Raw genomic sequence first — 17,045 nt, forward strand, 5'->3', positions numbered from 1 at the left:
TTCGTTAACCGAGGGACCACTGCACTGTACTGTACTGTACTGATTTCTCTTATACCAATCTCCCCCTTCTTGGAAAACAACTCCTGGTATAAATGAGGGCAATCTGTATCATAAGGAAATACACAAACTTCAAATGCAGATGAATGGAAAAAATCAACTAAACACAGGAAGAATAAAAAATTATACACTACCAAAGAGATGCAATTGAATATTATATATTATTAAAAAGTATTATATGTAATATAAATGCAGCACATACCTTTATTAGTATATCGCCAACAGCTTGAGGAGGAAGGTCATCAATATAAAAAGTAACTTGCTTCACCTCGCCTTCCTTTACACTGAGGATGTTGTTGGTGGAGTCATTATTGTTGCTGAGTTGGAGACGGACTTTGAGGGTGGCAACTTCAGCAGCAGCAGTGACAACACTTCCCAGACCAGCCACCCACACACACACAAGCACTGCCCCGTACATCAACACCAGGTGCACCGGGTAAAGCGGACACATCTTGTTGCCTGCTGAGGGAAGGAAATGACCATTTTAACACTAATGATTCACTACAACTACCATCATAAAATGCTACATACAATTTGGAGTACTCAGATAAAACCATATTAACCCTTAAGTCCCGGGTTAAAGTGCTGGCAGTACACCCCCCCCCCCCCGGATAAATCGAGAAAAATCAACTTTTCCAAAAAAATAAAAAAGTGGCGGGAATATGCAGACGTTCTGGAACGTCACCCAGAGTGCACTGGTAAGATGTTCTGGAACGTCACCCGGGGCCTAAGGGTTAACTATACAGTATACCACTCAGTTGAAGTATGACCACATTAACATGAAACCCCCTTAAAGAAGACACCCAACTAACCTGAACACAGTAACATAACTACAAGCGACTGAAGTGTATATATTACTGAGACCAACTTGAGCCTTGACACTGGCATTCATCATATGTTCTTTGATCAAAATCAGACAATATTATATAAAAATAAAAAGTCTGTGTCTATAATGGCTTCTTGTGCATTTTTGTAACAGTAATAACGTCTGAAATCCTACAAAATATTTACAACCTTGCTTTTCAAATACAGTAAAACAAATATAAAATAGAAGGGAGACTCCAAAACTGATTCAAGCCAATACAGTACATACTTGTACTTATTTCTTCAGGAAAGCATATATATACTGTATGTATATATATATATATATATATAAATCACTGTATGATCTATATATATATATATATATATATATATATATATATATATATATATATATATGTATATATATATATATATATATATATATATATATATATATATATATATATATATATATATATATATATCTATGAATATATATATATATATATATATATATATATATATATATATATATATATATATATATATATATATATATATATATATATATATATATATATATATATATAACTTTCACCATAATTTGGGTGGTAATGACAAGGGAGGTGACCGATGGTTGGTGTGAGTAGGATCACCCCTTAGGTAGGATCTTATCATACACTCATGACCTGGATCAATCTACTGTCTTTTTTTTAATTGGGCATAAAAACAAGTTCATTAAAACCATAACTACGGGAAATACAGGGATCCCTATTATTCAGCAACCTTTTTGCCAGCATTTATTAATACGTACATACAGTACTAAACACATTCACACGGCCACGCAGCATAAGCAGCGCGACTAAGTAAACTGTAGTATAGTACAGAAAGTAATCCATCGACTCAAAGCAATCTTGTGTGTTCGCTGAGTATCATGCATCACGAAAACAAACAAAGCGGGTTCAGACACACGAGTGGTTGCACGTAGCTCCCTACGTGACGTCATAAACAAACATACCAGCCAGTTGATTAGGACAGTGAGCTACTGTACTGTTACATAAAGATTTTCCAAAAGTTGGTTGATATATTATTTGCTTTTATTACCTTAAGTTAGTGTGTATTAATGTTAAATTTCCATTTACAGTTCGATATTAGATTTTAACTTACTACAGTATATTATTTTTAGCAAATATGCAGCAATCTAAATACAGGGGTACTGTCTTTCTCTATATAGCCATTAACTTGGAAAACAAAGAGAATCGCGAGGAAGGGAAGGTGAGAGTGGATTTTTTTTTTAGTTTAATAAATTTATTGACAAATCCTGGAGTACAGTTTGCCTATTCCGAGTAATTCAGTCAGGTCTTGACACTTCTCACTACAAATGAAGTGCTCATGACACGGCACTACTGCGCACACACAGTTGATAACAATTGTTACTTCACTGCCCCGAGAACAGATCCCTTACTTAATTCAACACCTGGTCCAATCAGTGTCAGAAGACAGGGGGAGTAGCTTTGTAGTGAATCAGTACTCCAGTGCTCTACTGATCTAAGAGTAGACTAGTCTTAAAATTATCTGCAAAAAGTATTTTAAATAAACTGTCATTCTTCTAAGTTCATCGTACTTTTCCCAAGTAAGTCATGTACTGTGTCCTCTTAACTGGTTGTTGCAATAAACTACGCTACATTACTACCCAGTGCTGACTGTAGCTTGTGGATAAAAACTATTGTGTATCATAGAATGAGGACCGCTGGACAACCATGGCTGTTTCCCATTGAATTATTCTTTCAGTGTTACTCTGTTGCTACCCGTCACACATTTACTAAATATTCTTTATGTGCTTCAGTGAGGGTTAACGACCACCAGTACTGTAGTACAGCAGTGACACTTGTCTTAATGGTATAGAAAATTGAAGAAAAGATAGACCAAAGATTGAAAGAAAACAAACGAGAATTTAATGTAAAAACTCCAGTGGTAAAGACTGGAAACCATATTGTTTAACTCAGAACTGAGCTTAAAAATATCGAAAAAACGAAATGATAACTAAATTGATGTGCATTATGCAGAAGACCCGACAGCCGCACCCTTGTCCACTACCCCCTAAGATGTCCACCCACACAACGCTTCCATGACGCCTGCTGGACAACCACTCTACGACCCCCTGACTGAGACATGATGATCCTCCCCATACTGGCCAGATATTATGTAAAAAATATTGATGATGTGTTGAAGGAATATACTTCTTTCCTTAGGCTTTAGTAAGTACCTTTATAATATTAATATATACTTGTGTCACTTGCCAGATGCTTCTGGTGTTATTGTACAGGGGTACCTAGTGACAGCACTAGGATCCCGCTTCCTCTATCAAGGAATAAATATTGAAATTGAAAAATAAAAAATGAAACTCATTCGAAAAACTGTTTTTCAAGACTTATGGAGTACTAATGCAGAGGTGTGGGGACGAAATCCTTTGTCTCCTCTTTTTCCATAAGGCACCTACCTGTTTCATACCTCTGAAACCTAAGACTAAAAAACAAGAAGTATCGCAAGTTTCATACCTCTTAAAACTAAGACTAAAAACAACGAAGTATCGCAAGCGATAATATAAAGACTTGAACTGCGGAGAAGAGAAAGTGGTGGTGGTGTCAGTATAGCCAGCTCCACCCCAAGGCATGAAACCAAGGGGTGGAGCCACGGCAACTTTCACCGCTTACTGGGGCTTTTCCACTGTCTCTTGGGAACGGAAGTAACTGTTATTGTGGTCCCAGATGTTTAGGCTCGCTTCACTCGCCATCCCACTCTCCTGGGTAGTTATAATGAGGGGGGCCTCCACAAAGAGGCTGCCCATGGGCCTCCACAGGTCTAAATCCGGCACTGTTGTGGTCCGTGTGTGTGTGCGCATAGAACATTAGGTCATGATGGGAAATTAGCAGCTAAAAATACAAATTGAAGAGAAAACATAGATTACAACGTATGGTGACATTGGGCAGTACGACATTTAGCAAATGCTTTCATTACAAGCGGAGAAAATATTGGATGAACAAACAAGTTACAGAAACTAAAGTAGGGAGGTTGGTCTTGTGTGTATGTAAGTTTTTTTACGGGGATTAGCCCACCCGGGCACAATTAATAAAATTAATAGCAAATTAATAAAAACAAAATAATAATAAAAATAACCATAAATAAATATAACGAAAAAATAAATCAAGAGTGAGAAACGATATACATTATGTATGTTGACTTGTTGTGTTGGCCAAGTAAGAAAAACAATTGAGACCCTGCAATTGTGTGTAAATGAGGAAGAAAGTCAGATCAGCAACCTGGGACTTGGTCACAATATTCGTGATGCCATATGGCAGCAGGGTCTACCATTAGACAACACATTATGCTTCCAATATCTTCCAAGGCGATAGTACCTCCCTGTTTGGTAGCTGCTTACTACCTACTGCCTGGCAAAGTTGTTAGTATATCTCAAAATCAAAGAGTAAGATGGGAACAACGTGAGCTGTGCTGCTCCCTTGTAATAATTATTAACAATTACGAGATACCTGTACACCTGTCTAGTGGCCTGTATTATGATCTTCCTTCCATTTTCGTCATGGATATTTCTAAGTACGATATAAAATCTCCCAACATTTAATTGTTCATCAAACTAAATCCAACTTATTATGTAAAAAAATACAGGTAGTAGGCAACTACCAAACAGGGAGGTACTACCGCCTGGGAAGATATTGGAAGCATAATGTGTTGTGAAACGATCCAGGGCTGTTTCCTAAGTCAACATATAACCGAACCCACCCGGGGTAATAATATACTCGATTTAGTACAGTCGAACAGAGAAAACCTCATTAGTAATGTCGAGGTAGGGAACGAACTTGCAAACAGCGATCACAAAGAAATTAGATTCCAGTTAGATTTTCAGGGCAGCCATAAGGAAAATTCCACAAAAGTTCCAGATTTCAGAAGGGCAAGCTTTGATAGTTTGAAGAGGGAGTTGAGAGAAGGGGTATCATGCTTGGGGGTGAACTACTTGGACCTGACGGTTGAAACCGACCTGATAACGAGATCTGAGGTTGCCGAGTTCCACGACAATTTAAATAATGAGTTACTTAATGCACAAAGGCAGAACATACCATACAAAAAACCCAGATCAAACAATAATGACCATAAATGGATAAATAATTATTTAAAGAACATTATTGGTCAAAGGAAGGCTATAGGTAGGAGGATAAATCATGGCGAAATTTACCTCCGGGAATATTATAAGGTATTGGCCGGTAGGGTTAAGACCGAGATAAGGAAAGCAAAGAGGAATAATGAGCTGAGGATAGCAAGGGAGGCGAAGACAAACCCCAAGGGATTCTATCAAATGTATCAAACTAAAACACGAGAAAAGATTGGACCAATACAATCAGATACCAGGGAGCTAACTGATAACGATGGAGAAATGAGCAATAATCAGAATAAATATTTTTCAACATTTTTCAACACTGAAAATTTAAACATGATACCCGAGGCACCGACTCTATTCAGAGATAGTGAAGAAAACAAATTAAGCGAGATAGTGGTGACTAGTAACGATGTTAGTAAGCAAATAGACAAACTAAAGCCTAATAAGTCACCTGGTCCCGATGAGATATTTGCCAGAGTATTAAAGGAATGTAAGGAAGAGCTTAGTATGCACTTAGCAAAGTTGTTTAACATGTCCTTAAAAACAAGTGTAGTACCAGAATCCTGGAGGATAGCGAATGTAATACCGATTTTCAAGAAGGGGGATAGATCACTATCCTCTAACTACCGTCCAATCAGTCTAACATCAATTGTAAGCAAATTACTGGAAGAAATCATTTCAAACTCTATTCAAAACCACCTAGAGAAGCACAAATTGATCAATGATTCCCAGCATGGCTTCACAAGCGGGCGTTCATGTCTAACTAATCTATTCGCATTCTTTTCATCAGTTTTCGAATCGGTGGACGAGGGGCACAATTATGATGTGGTATATCTCGACTTTAGCAAAGCCTTCAACAGAGTACCCCACGAAAGACTAATAAGAAAGGTAGAAGCACATGGCATTAAAGGTAATATTCTAAAATGGATTAGGGTGTGGTTACAGGACAGGAAACAGCGAGTGAGCATTAACGGCATTAAATCCCATTGGAGCAACGTCACTAGTGGAGTTCCCCAAGGCTCAGTACTTGGACCATTATTATTTATTATATACATAAACGACATAGATATCGGCATAGACAGCAACATAAGTAAATTTGCTGATGACACTAAAATAGGACGTGTAATTAAATCTGACGAGAACTTCACAAAACTACAGGAAGATCTAAAAAAAATTTTCGAATGGTCTGAAAAATGGCAGATGAAATTCAATGTGGACAAATGTAAAGTACTCAGTATAGGAGATGTAAACGGGGAAACCAGTTACCAGATTAACGATGCCATAGAGAAATCCGACTGCGAGAGAGATTTGGGAGTAATGATAAGTAGGAATCTTAAGCCAAGTAAACAATGTGTTTTTGCTCGTAACAAGGTTAATAAAGTACTTGGGTTCATACAAAGGAGTGTTAGTTACAAGACTAGCGAGGTCATCTTAAGATTATATCTTGCGCTTGTGAGACCTCACCTGGATTACGCAGTTCAGTTCTGGTCACCGTATTACAGAATGGATATAGAATCCTTGGAAAGAATCCAGCGGAGAATGACAAGACTAATCCCGGGCATTAGGAACCTTGAGTATAGAGACAGGTTAAAGCATCTTAATTTGCACTCCCTCCCTCGAGAGACGTAGAGCGAGGGGCGACATGATAGGTGTATACAGTAAATGGAAGTCAGGGCTAAACAAAGGGGACATTACAAAGGTACTCAAACTATCCAACCAGGAGCGAACACGTAACAATGGTTTTAAATTAGACAAATTTAGATTTAGGTGCGAAATAGGTAAACACTGGTTTTTTAACACAGTAGTGGATGAATGGAACAAGTTACCAAATATCATCATTAACTCGAATACGCTGGATAGCTTCAAACATAGGTTGGATACTTACAATATATGAGCAATAGGGGTTGGGTGTAAATGGGACTGCCCGGTATGGGCCAATAGGCCCGCTGCAGTTTCCTCCATTCTTATGTTCTTATGTTATATGGTTTCACGAAAATTGTGACCCAGGTTGCTTATCTGACTTTCTGTCTCATTTACACACAATTGCTGGGACTCAATTGTTTCTCTTACTATTAACAACACAACACAACATACAGATATCGTTTCTCACTATTAATCTTTTTTTTGTATTTATTTATGATCCTTTATTATTATTATCATTATTATTATTATCAATATTATTATTATTATACCTATTTAATATTTTTATTATTTTATTATTATTATTACCCTGTATTATTATTATTATTATTATTATTATTATTATTATTATTATTATTATAATTTCGCCCCCAGGCCCTGATGTGGGTCATTGACCTGTGCCCCGGTGGGCTAATCGCGTAAAAAAAAGTGTCAAAAACAAAATAATTCCAACCTCTAAATCGACGATCAACTGTCATATGATGCGACCTTGGACAACTAACACCTTCAAACAGGCAGGAAGTGAATAAATACCGTAATTTATCACTAAAATGATCTTCATTTGGAGTAATTTTAGACGACTATATAAAAATGAAACAAATATTAAGGCATAGTGACTAGAAACAAAATTGGACAAGAGAAAGTACAGTACGTGACACAATACGTGTTGCGTCACTCAGCTGCTGTAACATTCGTCTACACTGGCTCTCTGTTGTCCGATTCACCAACCATTGGGATACGCACCTTGTCTCTCCAACAGACAACTTTTCGCTCATGTGCGCAATTGTGTTTTGACTGTGATTGTCTTTTCTCTTACTGGTCAGCAAATCAAACAATCAGGTTATTATGCCCGAAGTTATTATGAGAAACAAAAATGTTGATAGATTGATAACATAACATGTCAGTGTGTTAGTACCAGCAAGCATTATACTGATGAGAAAAAGCACGATTTAAAAGAAAAGAAAATAACAGTATAAGAACCCGCGTACTGACAGGTGCATAGAGGGGAGAACATTAAGCTTGTACAACCGTTTTGAACTACCTGTACGGTCCATGGACGCCGTATCCTTGAGAACCGCCGTGAGCGTGAGCTGGATGTGAAGCAACAAGGTCTCTCACACACGCCATCTCCCTCCACTTGTTCCACTGTAATAACAGCCAAACACGCCTCTATAACCTAACCCACACCCCCTCCCTTCTATGATTACAATTTCCAACCACACCCACGACCCGCCACAACTACGCTTACGACCCACCAATACTACTACGCCTATGACCCGCCACGACTATGACCCGCCACAACTACTATCTATGACTACACACCCACGCCTATGACCCGCCACCCAGTCACACTAACATTATAAATTAGCCACCACAGTCAACTGAAGGGCAGACCCGGCAAGAAGAAATCACCACTAAACTAACAAATGATACACTTAGCTAATCGAACTTCGCCCAATTCATTACTATGACCGAGGAGGAGGGGGCTTGGTGCAATCTTGCCCATAGGAATTTTAGCCGTGCACCCTCTCATCCACGTACGGTCAATAATCAATACCGGATACCCAATAACCCATTTCTCCTACCAATATAAAGTTTATGAGATATGAGAAGCCGTTATCCAAATCGACAACTCGCCCACTAGAAAAATTATGATATAAAAATTAGATATGTAACAAAAAAGGCCAAAAATACACTATTTCTGGTAGTTAGGGAAAGGCGTTCTACACCTTGTTCTATACCCTCTGTGATATCCACAGTCAAGATGAGACAGGGTCGCAATAGTAAACTTTGAAGAGCTACAGAAAAATCTGTCAGCTTCAAAAGTGGTCGAAGGAATAGCTGTTAAGATTCAATGTCACGAAGCGTCATGTGTACAGTAGCTAAAACAATTATCTGTGCATACTTTGTGGGAAACAATGTGAGACCATGGACGATAAATTTTGGTATATGAGGGCTGTCACTAGTCACACGTAAAATTTCGGAGCATATCGACCCCCACCTACAGACAGTTGTTTTAGCTACTGTACCTGTGACAAGCGAGGTACCACAGGACAGTGTAGTGGGCCCGTTGTTGTTTGTTTACTTCATAAATTATATGCCAGAAGCTATACACTCCTCCATACAAATGTTTGCGAACGATGTTAAGTTATTTGGGGAAATCAAGAACCAAACAGACTGTGAAGAGCTACAGAAAGATCTCTATGAGCTTCAAGAATGGTTGAAGAAATGACTGCTAAGATTCAATGTCACAAAGTGCAAGAGGATGTACCTGGGGCATACCAACGATAAGGAGGCGTATCACATGTCCCAACGGTAAGGAGGCGTATCACATGTCCCAACAGTACGAGGAAACTGCATTAATTGAGGCCAAATGTGAAAAGGACCTGGGTGTGTATGTCGACAAAGAGCTTAAATTCTGGGGCCAATGTGAGAACGTGAATCAAGCAGTGAAACTAGTAGGTCTTTTCAGGTCGTTTAGATAGCTGGATGGTCCGTCGCTTGTCACGATCTTCAAAAGTGAGGTGCTTCCCCGTCTGGAGTATTGTCACTCTGCCTGACACTCGAGATATGCTCGAGACTGTCAGTTGATTGAAAACGTCCAAAGGAGGGCCACCAGACTGGTGCCTGCACTACCTCACCTCAGTCACCCAGAGATTAGGACGCCTGCAGTTGCCTACCTTTTACCATAGACGAGCAAGGGGTGACTTAATTGAAGTTTATAAACATCTCAGAGGGCATTACTCAGTTGAGTGTTCATACCAGGAACTGGCGGATGCCAGCCCCACTAAGGGGTCACAACTCAAGGTTGAAGAAGCCACAAGTTCAGAAAATTGTCAGGGCAAACTTTTCCGGAGTGAGAATTGTAAATTATTTGAACAATCTGCCAGAGGTCGTTGTGGCGACATGGAACCAGTACATACCAACAGTGTGTAACAGAGACGTGACCGACCGCCCAAGCGGCTACGCGCCGATCATTGGCGAAGTGGGTAATATAGAGACGGGTGAGGATTAGACTCTCATGGATCGCGCTTAGAGTAATCCCTTGCAGTCGTATATGGATAAGGATTCATGCATGGTACGTATCTTAACGGGGATATCACAGGGGGTATAGACACCATTCCCCGATTTTACCAGCTGGTTTCATCCCTGATAATTTCAGAGAACTACATCGACCCCTTTTCAGGTACACACAGTAAAAAAAAAGTATCGGAGGGGGTCTGCCGACTTCCGTAATGACCCCTACAGCACCACCATAATACAGGACCAACACACATATTCTACTATCCCTGGTCAGTGGTGGCATATTGTTTCGCATATAAACCGTGAGGTACTTTTTTTTACTGTGTGTACGCCTTTGATAAATGAAACCCCAAATTTATTCGCGTACCCAATCACGGCGCCAGAATCTGGCGCCAATGAACTTGATTTCTTAAACTGAAAAATCATATTTTTTCTTTATAATTACCCAGTATATCTAAAATTTATTCTGCCTATCTGCCAATATTAACCTAGTTAATAAATTTACTCCCCAGAATAAAAAAAAATACTAATACAAATAAAAAAAAACACCCTCAATCCCTTGTAATAAAAATAAATGGGTAACTGCTTCCGTCCCAGATAATTTCACCACAATGATTTTTGAGGCGCAGCTCTTCACTGGCGCCGTTACTACTGGACTACGATCACCGATTCCAGAAGATTTGTCTAGCCTCTAGGTTGTTTCGAAGAGAAAATTATGGCAACAGGTCTCAACAGGAGCACAACCTAACCATTCATACTTGTACGATCAAGGTGTATGTATTCTATAAGCCTTGAGTACGATTTGCCACAAAGATACATTCGATTGGTTGATTGATTGAATGAATGAATGAATGTGGTAATTACATCCCTGGCGACGCAACAAGGATACACTCTACCATCCATAACATGGCCTACATACGAAAATCAATGCTTATTTAACTTGATACATTCATCAATATTGACAAAAGTGTGCAGTTTACTGGACCTAACTCTTGTCCTCCAGTGTACCGTTTTAAGAACATAGTAAGTGTGTTCGGTGGTGGTGTAATTGTGCCTCACCTTGAAGCGAGAACACACTATTTCTTAACGTCACATTCTTAGGTGGATTTAACACGACATCCTGGTTAGGAATTCCTCCGTAGAAATAACTACCTTTCACAAAAATCTCACCGTGAAACTCCTCAATGAAAGAAAACCACCCACCAAGAATATAAAGGAAGAGGAAGGTTACAGCGGGTTGGCTTTGCTACGCTCTTTTAAGAGTTTAAGAGGTCAGTTCTGGAGATCAAGGTTGGCAAGATTGTTTCTGGTGGGTACGTTAGAGGCCTATCCTTGGGCCCAGGAATAGTTGTTATGTCTACTTTTATCGTATAAAATGGCTTCTTAAATACACATACGCTACAAAATAACGTAACGAGCCAACGTTTACCCCGAACTACTGTGTCCGTAACATTCCAATACTCCTTAGCATTCAGTTTAAAATTAAATGTAAGTAATATTAACGTCATTACAGAAAACACAACAATTTCACCAAGCTTGAATTTAATGACTATCCCCACAAGAGGTTCCCCACGAGAGAGTTTATAATTCCTGTTACGGTACAGTTATCGCCTCCCTGCGGGATGCAAATTCACCCCATATCTAACAGGATTCAGCCCTGAAGACTGAAGGCGACAGGATCAACTTCATACGAGTAACCGTGTATGTGCTGATCACCCGACAAAATGAACAAGGGATCCAAGTTAGACTACAAAACATTAACAAAAACAACAAGGTCCTTTAATAATGCAACGGAAACCCCGATACGTACAAAACAAGGACATTTATTTTTAACGCCTGCAAAACCAACAAAATATTCTTTAAAATTTGTAACCACCAGAATGCTACACAAGACATCGTCAAATGTCGCATTTCCCAACCTAGTTGTGTCGCCAGAGCAGAACTGAAAATTACCCCGGCATTTATCCGCTATTTTCGAATCATATATATGCATTACGACACCACTTCAGTAAGTTTCATCCCATAGTAATGAGTAATGACTGTCAATGTATACCAGTCTGAATAATTGGTCATGTTGTTTCTAATGAAGGTCTATTGTATAATTCTGACAAAGGAAGTTGACGCATCATCGTGACACACACACACACAATTCCGTTTTTAACTTGAATTTCCTCCCATTCTCTCCTGTGTGTGTGTGTGTGTGTGTGTGTGAGGGGTTAACAGACGGCCATTCATCGTGACTTGCAACACCTTTACACCACAAACTACAATAGATGGGTGATGGTAACACCCTCTCTCAGGCTACATCACCCAGTTATGTACACAAGAACTATGAAACAGGTGTAGAAACATACAAACAAACGTAGCATTTAGAGAGGCCAGAGAAAACACACACACATACAGTAGACATATACCTAAATATCACACAGACACCAACATTCAACACACATGGCAGGCGTACGCACATGCCTGGACAAAAGATGCACATGAAAACACACACACACACACACACACACAAAGAAAAAAAAGATGCACAATGAAAAAACTCACACACCAGGAAAATAGTGCATACACCCACGGCCACACACCCATGACTAATGCACCCACGACCACACATCTTTATTGTCCTCGTCCACGATCCACGCACGACCTCTCTGGAATACCTGACTCTTGGCTGAACGAGAGATAATAACAAATGGAGGGAGGAGAGAGAAGGTGAAGGGAGGGGAGGATAATGGACAACAAGAGACAGATGGAGACGTGGTATTGACGACCACCGCCAACAATGATGGCTGGACATTCAATTCGATCTGATGGAAAGGAACTGGTTCATTACTCCCGGGGGCACAGTGAGTGGAGGGAGGGGTTAGTGGGAGAGACAGGTGAGGGGTGAAAGGAGTGTGGGGTGGGAGTGATAGAAGGGTGTTTTGACGGGAGTTAGGAGGGTGAAGGGGAGGAGTTGGGAGGGTGAAGGGGAAGTGTTGGGAGGGTGAAGGGGAAGTGTTGGGAGGGTGAAGGGGAAGTGTTGGGAGGGTGAAGGGGAAGTGTTGGGAGGTGAAGGGGAGAAATGGTGATGTGGAGAAGTTGGGAGGGTGAAGGGGAAGTGTTTGAGGGGAGGGTGAAGGGGAAGGAGTTGGGAGGTGAAGGGAGGAGTTGGGAGGTGAGGGAGAAGGGGAAGGTTGGGAGGGTGAAGGGAAGTGTTGGGGAGGGTGAAGGAGTGTTGGGAGGGTGAAGGGGGTGTTGGGAGGGTGAAGGGGAGTTGGGAGGGTGAAGGGAAGTGTTGGGAGGTGAAGGGAAGGCAGAAGGGGAAGTGTTGGGAGGGTGGGGAGGTTGAAGGGTGAAGGGAAGTGTTGGGAGGTGAAGGAGGAGTTGGGAGGGTGAAGGGAAGTGTTGGGAGGGTGAAGGAAGTTGGGAGGTGGGAGGGTGAAGGGGAAGTGTTGGGAGGTGAAGTGTTGGGAGGGTGAAGGAAGTGTTGGGAGGGTGAAGGAAGCAGTGTTGGGAGGGTGAAGGGGAAGTGTTGGGAGGGTGGGAGGGGTGAAGGAGGAGCTGGGGGGGAGGGTGAAGGAAGGGAAGTGCTGGGGAGGGTGGAAGGGGAAGGTTGGGAGGGAAGGGAAGGTTGGGAGGGTGAAGGGGAGGAGTTGGGAGGGTGAAGGAGAAATTGGGAGGGTTGAAGGGAGGAGTTGGGGAAGGTCAAGGGGAGCAAAGGGTGAAGGAAGTGTTGGGAGGTGTGGGGAGGTGGAGGAGGGGTGAAGGAAGTGTTGGGAGGTGAAGGGGGAGGGAAGGGGTGAAGGGAGGAGTTTGGGAGGGTGAAGGGAAGGAGGTGAAGGGGAAGGGAGGAGGGGGAAGGGGAGGAGTTGGGAGGGTGAAGGGGAAGTGTGGGGGAGAGGGTGAAGGAGAAGGAGGTGAAGGAGGAGTTGGGAGGGTGAAAGTGTTGGGAGGGTGAAGGGAAGGTTGGAGGTTGAGGGGGGTGGGGAGGAGTTGGGGAGGGTGAAGGGAAGGAGGGAGGGTGAAAGGGGGAAGGGAAAGGAAGGAAGAGATGGGAGGGGTGAAGGGGAGGAGTTGGGGGTGAAGGGAGGAGTGAAGTGTTGGGGAGGGTGAAGGGAAGTGTTGGGAGGGTGAAGGGTGAAGGAGAAGTGTTGGGAGGGGTGAAGGAAGTGTTGGGAGGGTGAAGGGGAAGCTGGGAGGGTGAAGTGTTGGGAGGGTGAAGGGAAATTTGAAGGGGAGGAGTTGGGAGGGTGAAGGAGGAGTTGGGAGGTGAAGGGGAGGAGTTGGGAGGGTGAAGGGAGGAGTTGGGAGGGTGAAGGGGAGGAGAGTTGGGAGGGTGAAGGGGAGGAGGGGAGGCAGAAGGAGGAGTTGGGAGGGTGAAGGGAGGAGCTGGGAGGTGAAGGGAGGAGTTGGGGAGGGTGAAGGAGGAGTTGGGAGGGTGAAGGAAGGAAGGGGAAGGTTGGGAGGGTGAAGGAAGTGTTGAGGGTGAAGGGGAAGGGGAGGGTGGGAAGGGGGAAGGGAAGTGTTGGGAGGGGTGAAGGGGAAATGTTGGGAGGGTGAAGGAAGTGTGGGAGTGAAGGGGAAGGGGGGAGGGAGGAGTTGGGAGGGGAGGGTGAAGGAGGAGCTGGGAGGGTGAAGGAGGAGGAGTTGGGAGGGTGAAGGAGGAGTTGGGAGGGTGAAGGAGGAGCTGGGAGGGTGAAGGGAGGAGTTGGGAGGGTGAAGGGAGGAGTTGGGAGGGTGAAGGAGGAGTTGGGAGGGTGAAGGGGAGTTGGAAGGTGAAGGGAAGTCTTGGGAGGTGAAGGGAAGAGATGGGAGGGTGAAGGGTAGGGGTTGGGAGGTTGAAGGGGAAGAGATGGGAGGTGAAGGAGGAGTTGGGAGGTGAAGGGGAGGAGTTGGGAGGGTGAGTTGGAGGTGGAGGAGTTGGGAGGGTGAAGGAGGAGTTGGGAGGGTGAAGGAGGAGTTGGGAGGTGAAGGGAAGGAGTGAAGAAGTGTTGGGAGGTTGAAGGGGAGGAGTTGGGAAGTGAAGGGGAAGAGATGGGAGGGTGAAGGGGAGGAGTTGGGAGGGTGAAGGGGGGAGTTGGGAGGATGAAGGGAATTTAACGACAAAGGAACAGGAATAAGTTACAAAGGGAGAAGAGGATATTATTCTCTTGATGATGAAAGAGACAGAGAGAGCAATAATTCTCTCGTCCTCTCTCTCCCTGTACGTGTCCTTCACTTAGCCTTGTCTTATTCTCCTTCAACCGTTCTCATTTTTTCTCTTTGCTTTCATGAATGTGTCCCTCATTAATTTTTTTTATTTCTCTTATTTTCTTGTAGGTTTTGCCCATGACCGCAATGTTACCAAGACAATTGTTAGCCAAATTAATAGAATTATGATATAACTACAAGAAAAATTACCTCTTTGCTAGAACTGATCACAATACCTTCTGTATGCACACTCTCCTTCCTCCACATCTCACCTCATCGTCCGCTGGCACTATATTCTCTCTCCCTCCTCGTCGAGGCTACAACTCAGCCCAGATTATCTCTTTTCACTCCACAAAATCTAAGTAGCATTTTAACCTAATGAAAGTCAACTTAAACTCATTTGACTTGATTTAACTCAATCAGACGTCTAACCTCAACTGGCCTAACACGCCCGAGGAAGAGGCGTCTGCTACCTAGCCTGTGATACACACCCAAGAAACCAGGCAAGAAACATCCTCGTACAGTAGCTCACGCACATGACGTAATTCGTTCACAGGAAACTGTCACCACCTGAGTCAAAAACGGTGCACAACCACGACGGAGGCTGGATTGCTACACACTCGTGTGCAATTACCAGAGTCGGTATAGATCTTCCACCCCTCACACACGAGTAACCCAACGCCCCTCACCCTCGATCAGGGTTGGCTACACCAGAGACTTGACTGACCTTTATATGTATCTCGGGTTTTCCCGCGGAATGTTCACCAATGGTCGGGAATCCGGGGAGAGGAGAAGGGGGGGGCACTAGCCCTGACGTTGACGTAATGATTCCAGGAGTTAAATAGGTTGAGAAAATTAAATGATACTTTCAATGGAATATATCTATTTCAGTATTATATGGGGAGGTGTCAAGGTGAGGGGGAGTGAAGCTAGGAGCGCAGTTCACATTAACTTGGGTTGAATTATGTTAACTGGATTAAGTGCGATTAGATGATGTTCTTATCAAATATCTTGTTTATATTGTGCAATGTTAACTTAGGTTTCATTGATTCAATCCGGCTGAACTGCGTTGTATTAGAGGCGTTTATTTTAAGACGTTTCAGATGCACGGAATAGCTAATGAGTTAGCTATTGTGTTTGGGCAGATGCTGCTGCTGAATTCTGCTCATGACACTTTCAGGAGTTAGCGTTTGCAGCGGGCAGAGGCCGCCGAATAGCTAACAACCAATCAGCGAGTTTCTCCCACTGAAAATACGCGGATCATGGCCGCTTATGAAGAATATTTTGATTAATATTGAAGAGTTGGAGGCATGCAAGCATTGTAAGGCAAAAAATAACAACTTATGTATAATAATAAAAATAATTCTATATTGGATAGGACCTAAAACAAAGCGTATGGAGTGAAAGAATTTAAAATGATTGCGCCGAGTTGAAACCAGTTTTGGCTCCGCCCATTTTTAAGTGGGTGCTGCTCGATTTCATTAGTGGTTGGTGACTTTGGTGTAACCATATTGATAATTACTCAAATATGATTAAAACTTTAATATTACTCATATGATACTTTTAATAAGGGTGAACAAGTTGATTACAGTTCTGTAAAGTCAAAAATTAAGACTTAAAAGAACCTGAAATTCGTCGTACTTCGTGCATAAATATGCAAACACCTGGACGCGAGAGAAGCGTCTCGGGAAGGTGTGGTCTCCGGGGCCACAAACACTCTGGGTGTGTGGTTTCCGGGGCCACAAACACTCTGGGTGTGTGGTTTCCGGGGCCACAAACACTCTGGGTGTGTGGTCTCCGGGGCCACAAACACTCTGGGTGTGTGGTCTCCGGGGCCACAAACACTCTGGGTGTGTGGTTTCCGGGGCCACAAACACTCTGGGTGTGTGGTCTC

General features: G+C 42.5%; 1 protein-coding gene across 4 annotated transcripts in view; it reads right to left on the reverse strand.

Moving 5' to 3' along the window:
* The window catches only part of LOC121863258 (solute carrier family 10 member 6-like), a 47,757-nt gene that overhangs the window by 12,175 nt on the left and 18,537 nt on the right, over positions 1-17,045 (reverse strand). For 3 of the 4 annotated variants that reach the window (XM_042361805.1, XM_042361807.1, XM_042361804.1), the window contains one exon: positions 260-519. In XM_042361805.1, the coding sequence (XP_042217739.1) occupies positions 260-508 (249 nt within the window). In that variant the 5' untranslated portion in view covers positions 509-519. The remainder of the gene's footprint in view (positions 1-259; positions 520-17,045) is intronic. The other variant, XM_042361806.1, reaches the window with a different exon arrangement.

The sequence above is a fragment of the Homarus americanus genome, unplaced genomic scaffold (genome assembly GCF_018991925.1).
Source record: "Homarus americanus isolate GMGI-L3 unplaced genomic scaffold, GMGI_Hamer_2.0 scaffold46197, whole genome shotgun sequence".
Lineage (NCBI taxonomy): Eukaryota > Metazoa > Arthropoda > Malacostraca > Decapoda > Nephropidae > Homarus > Homarus americanus.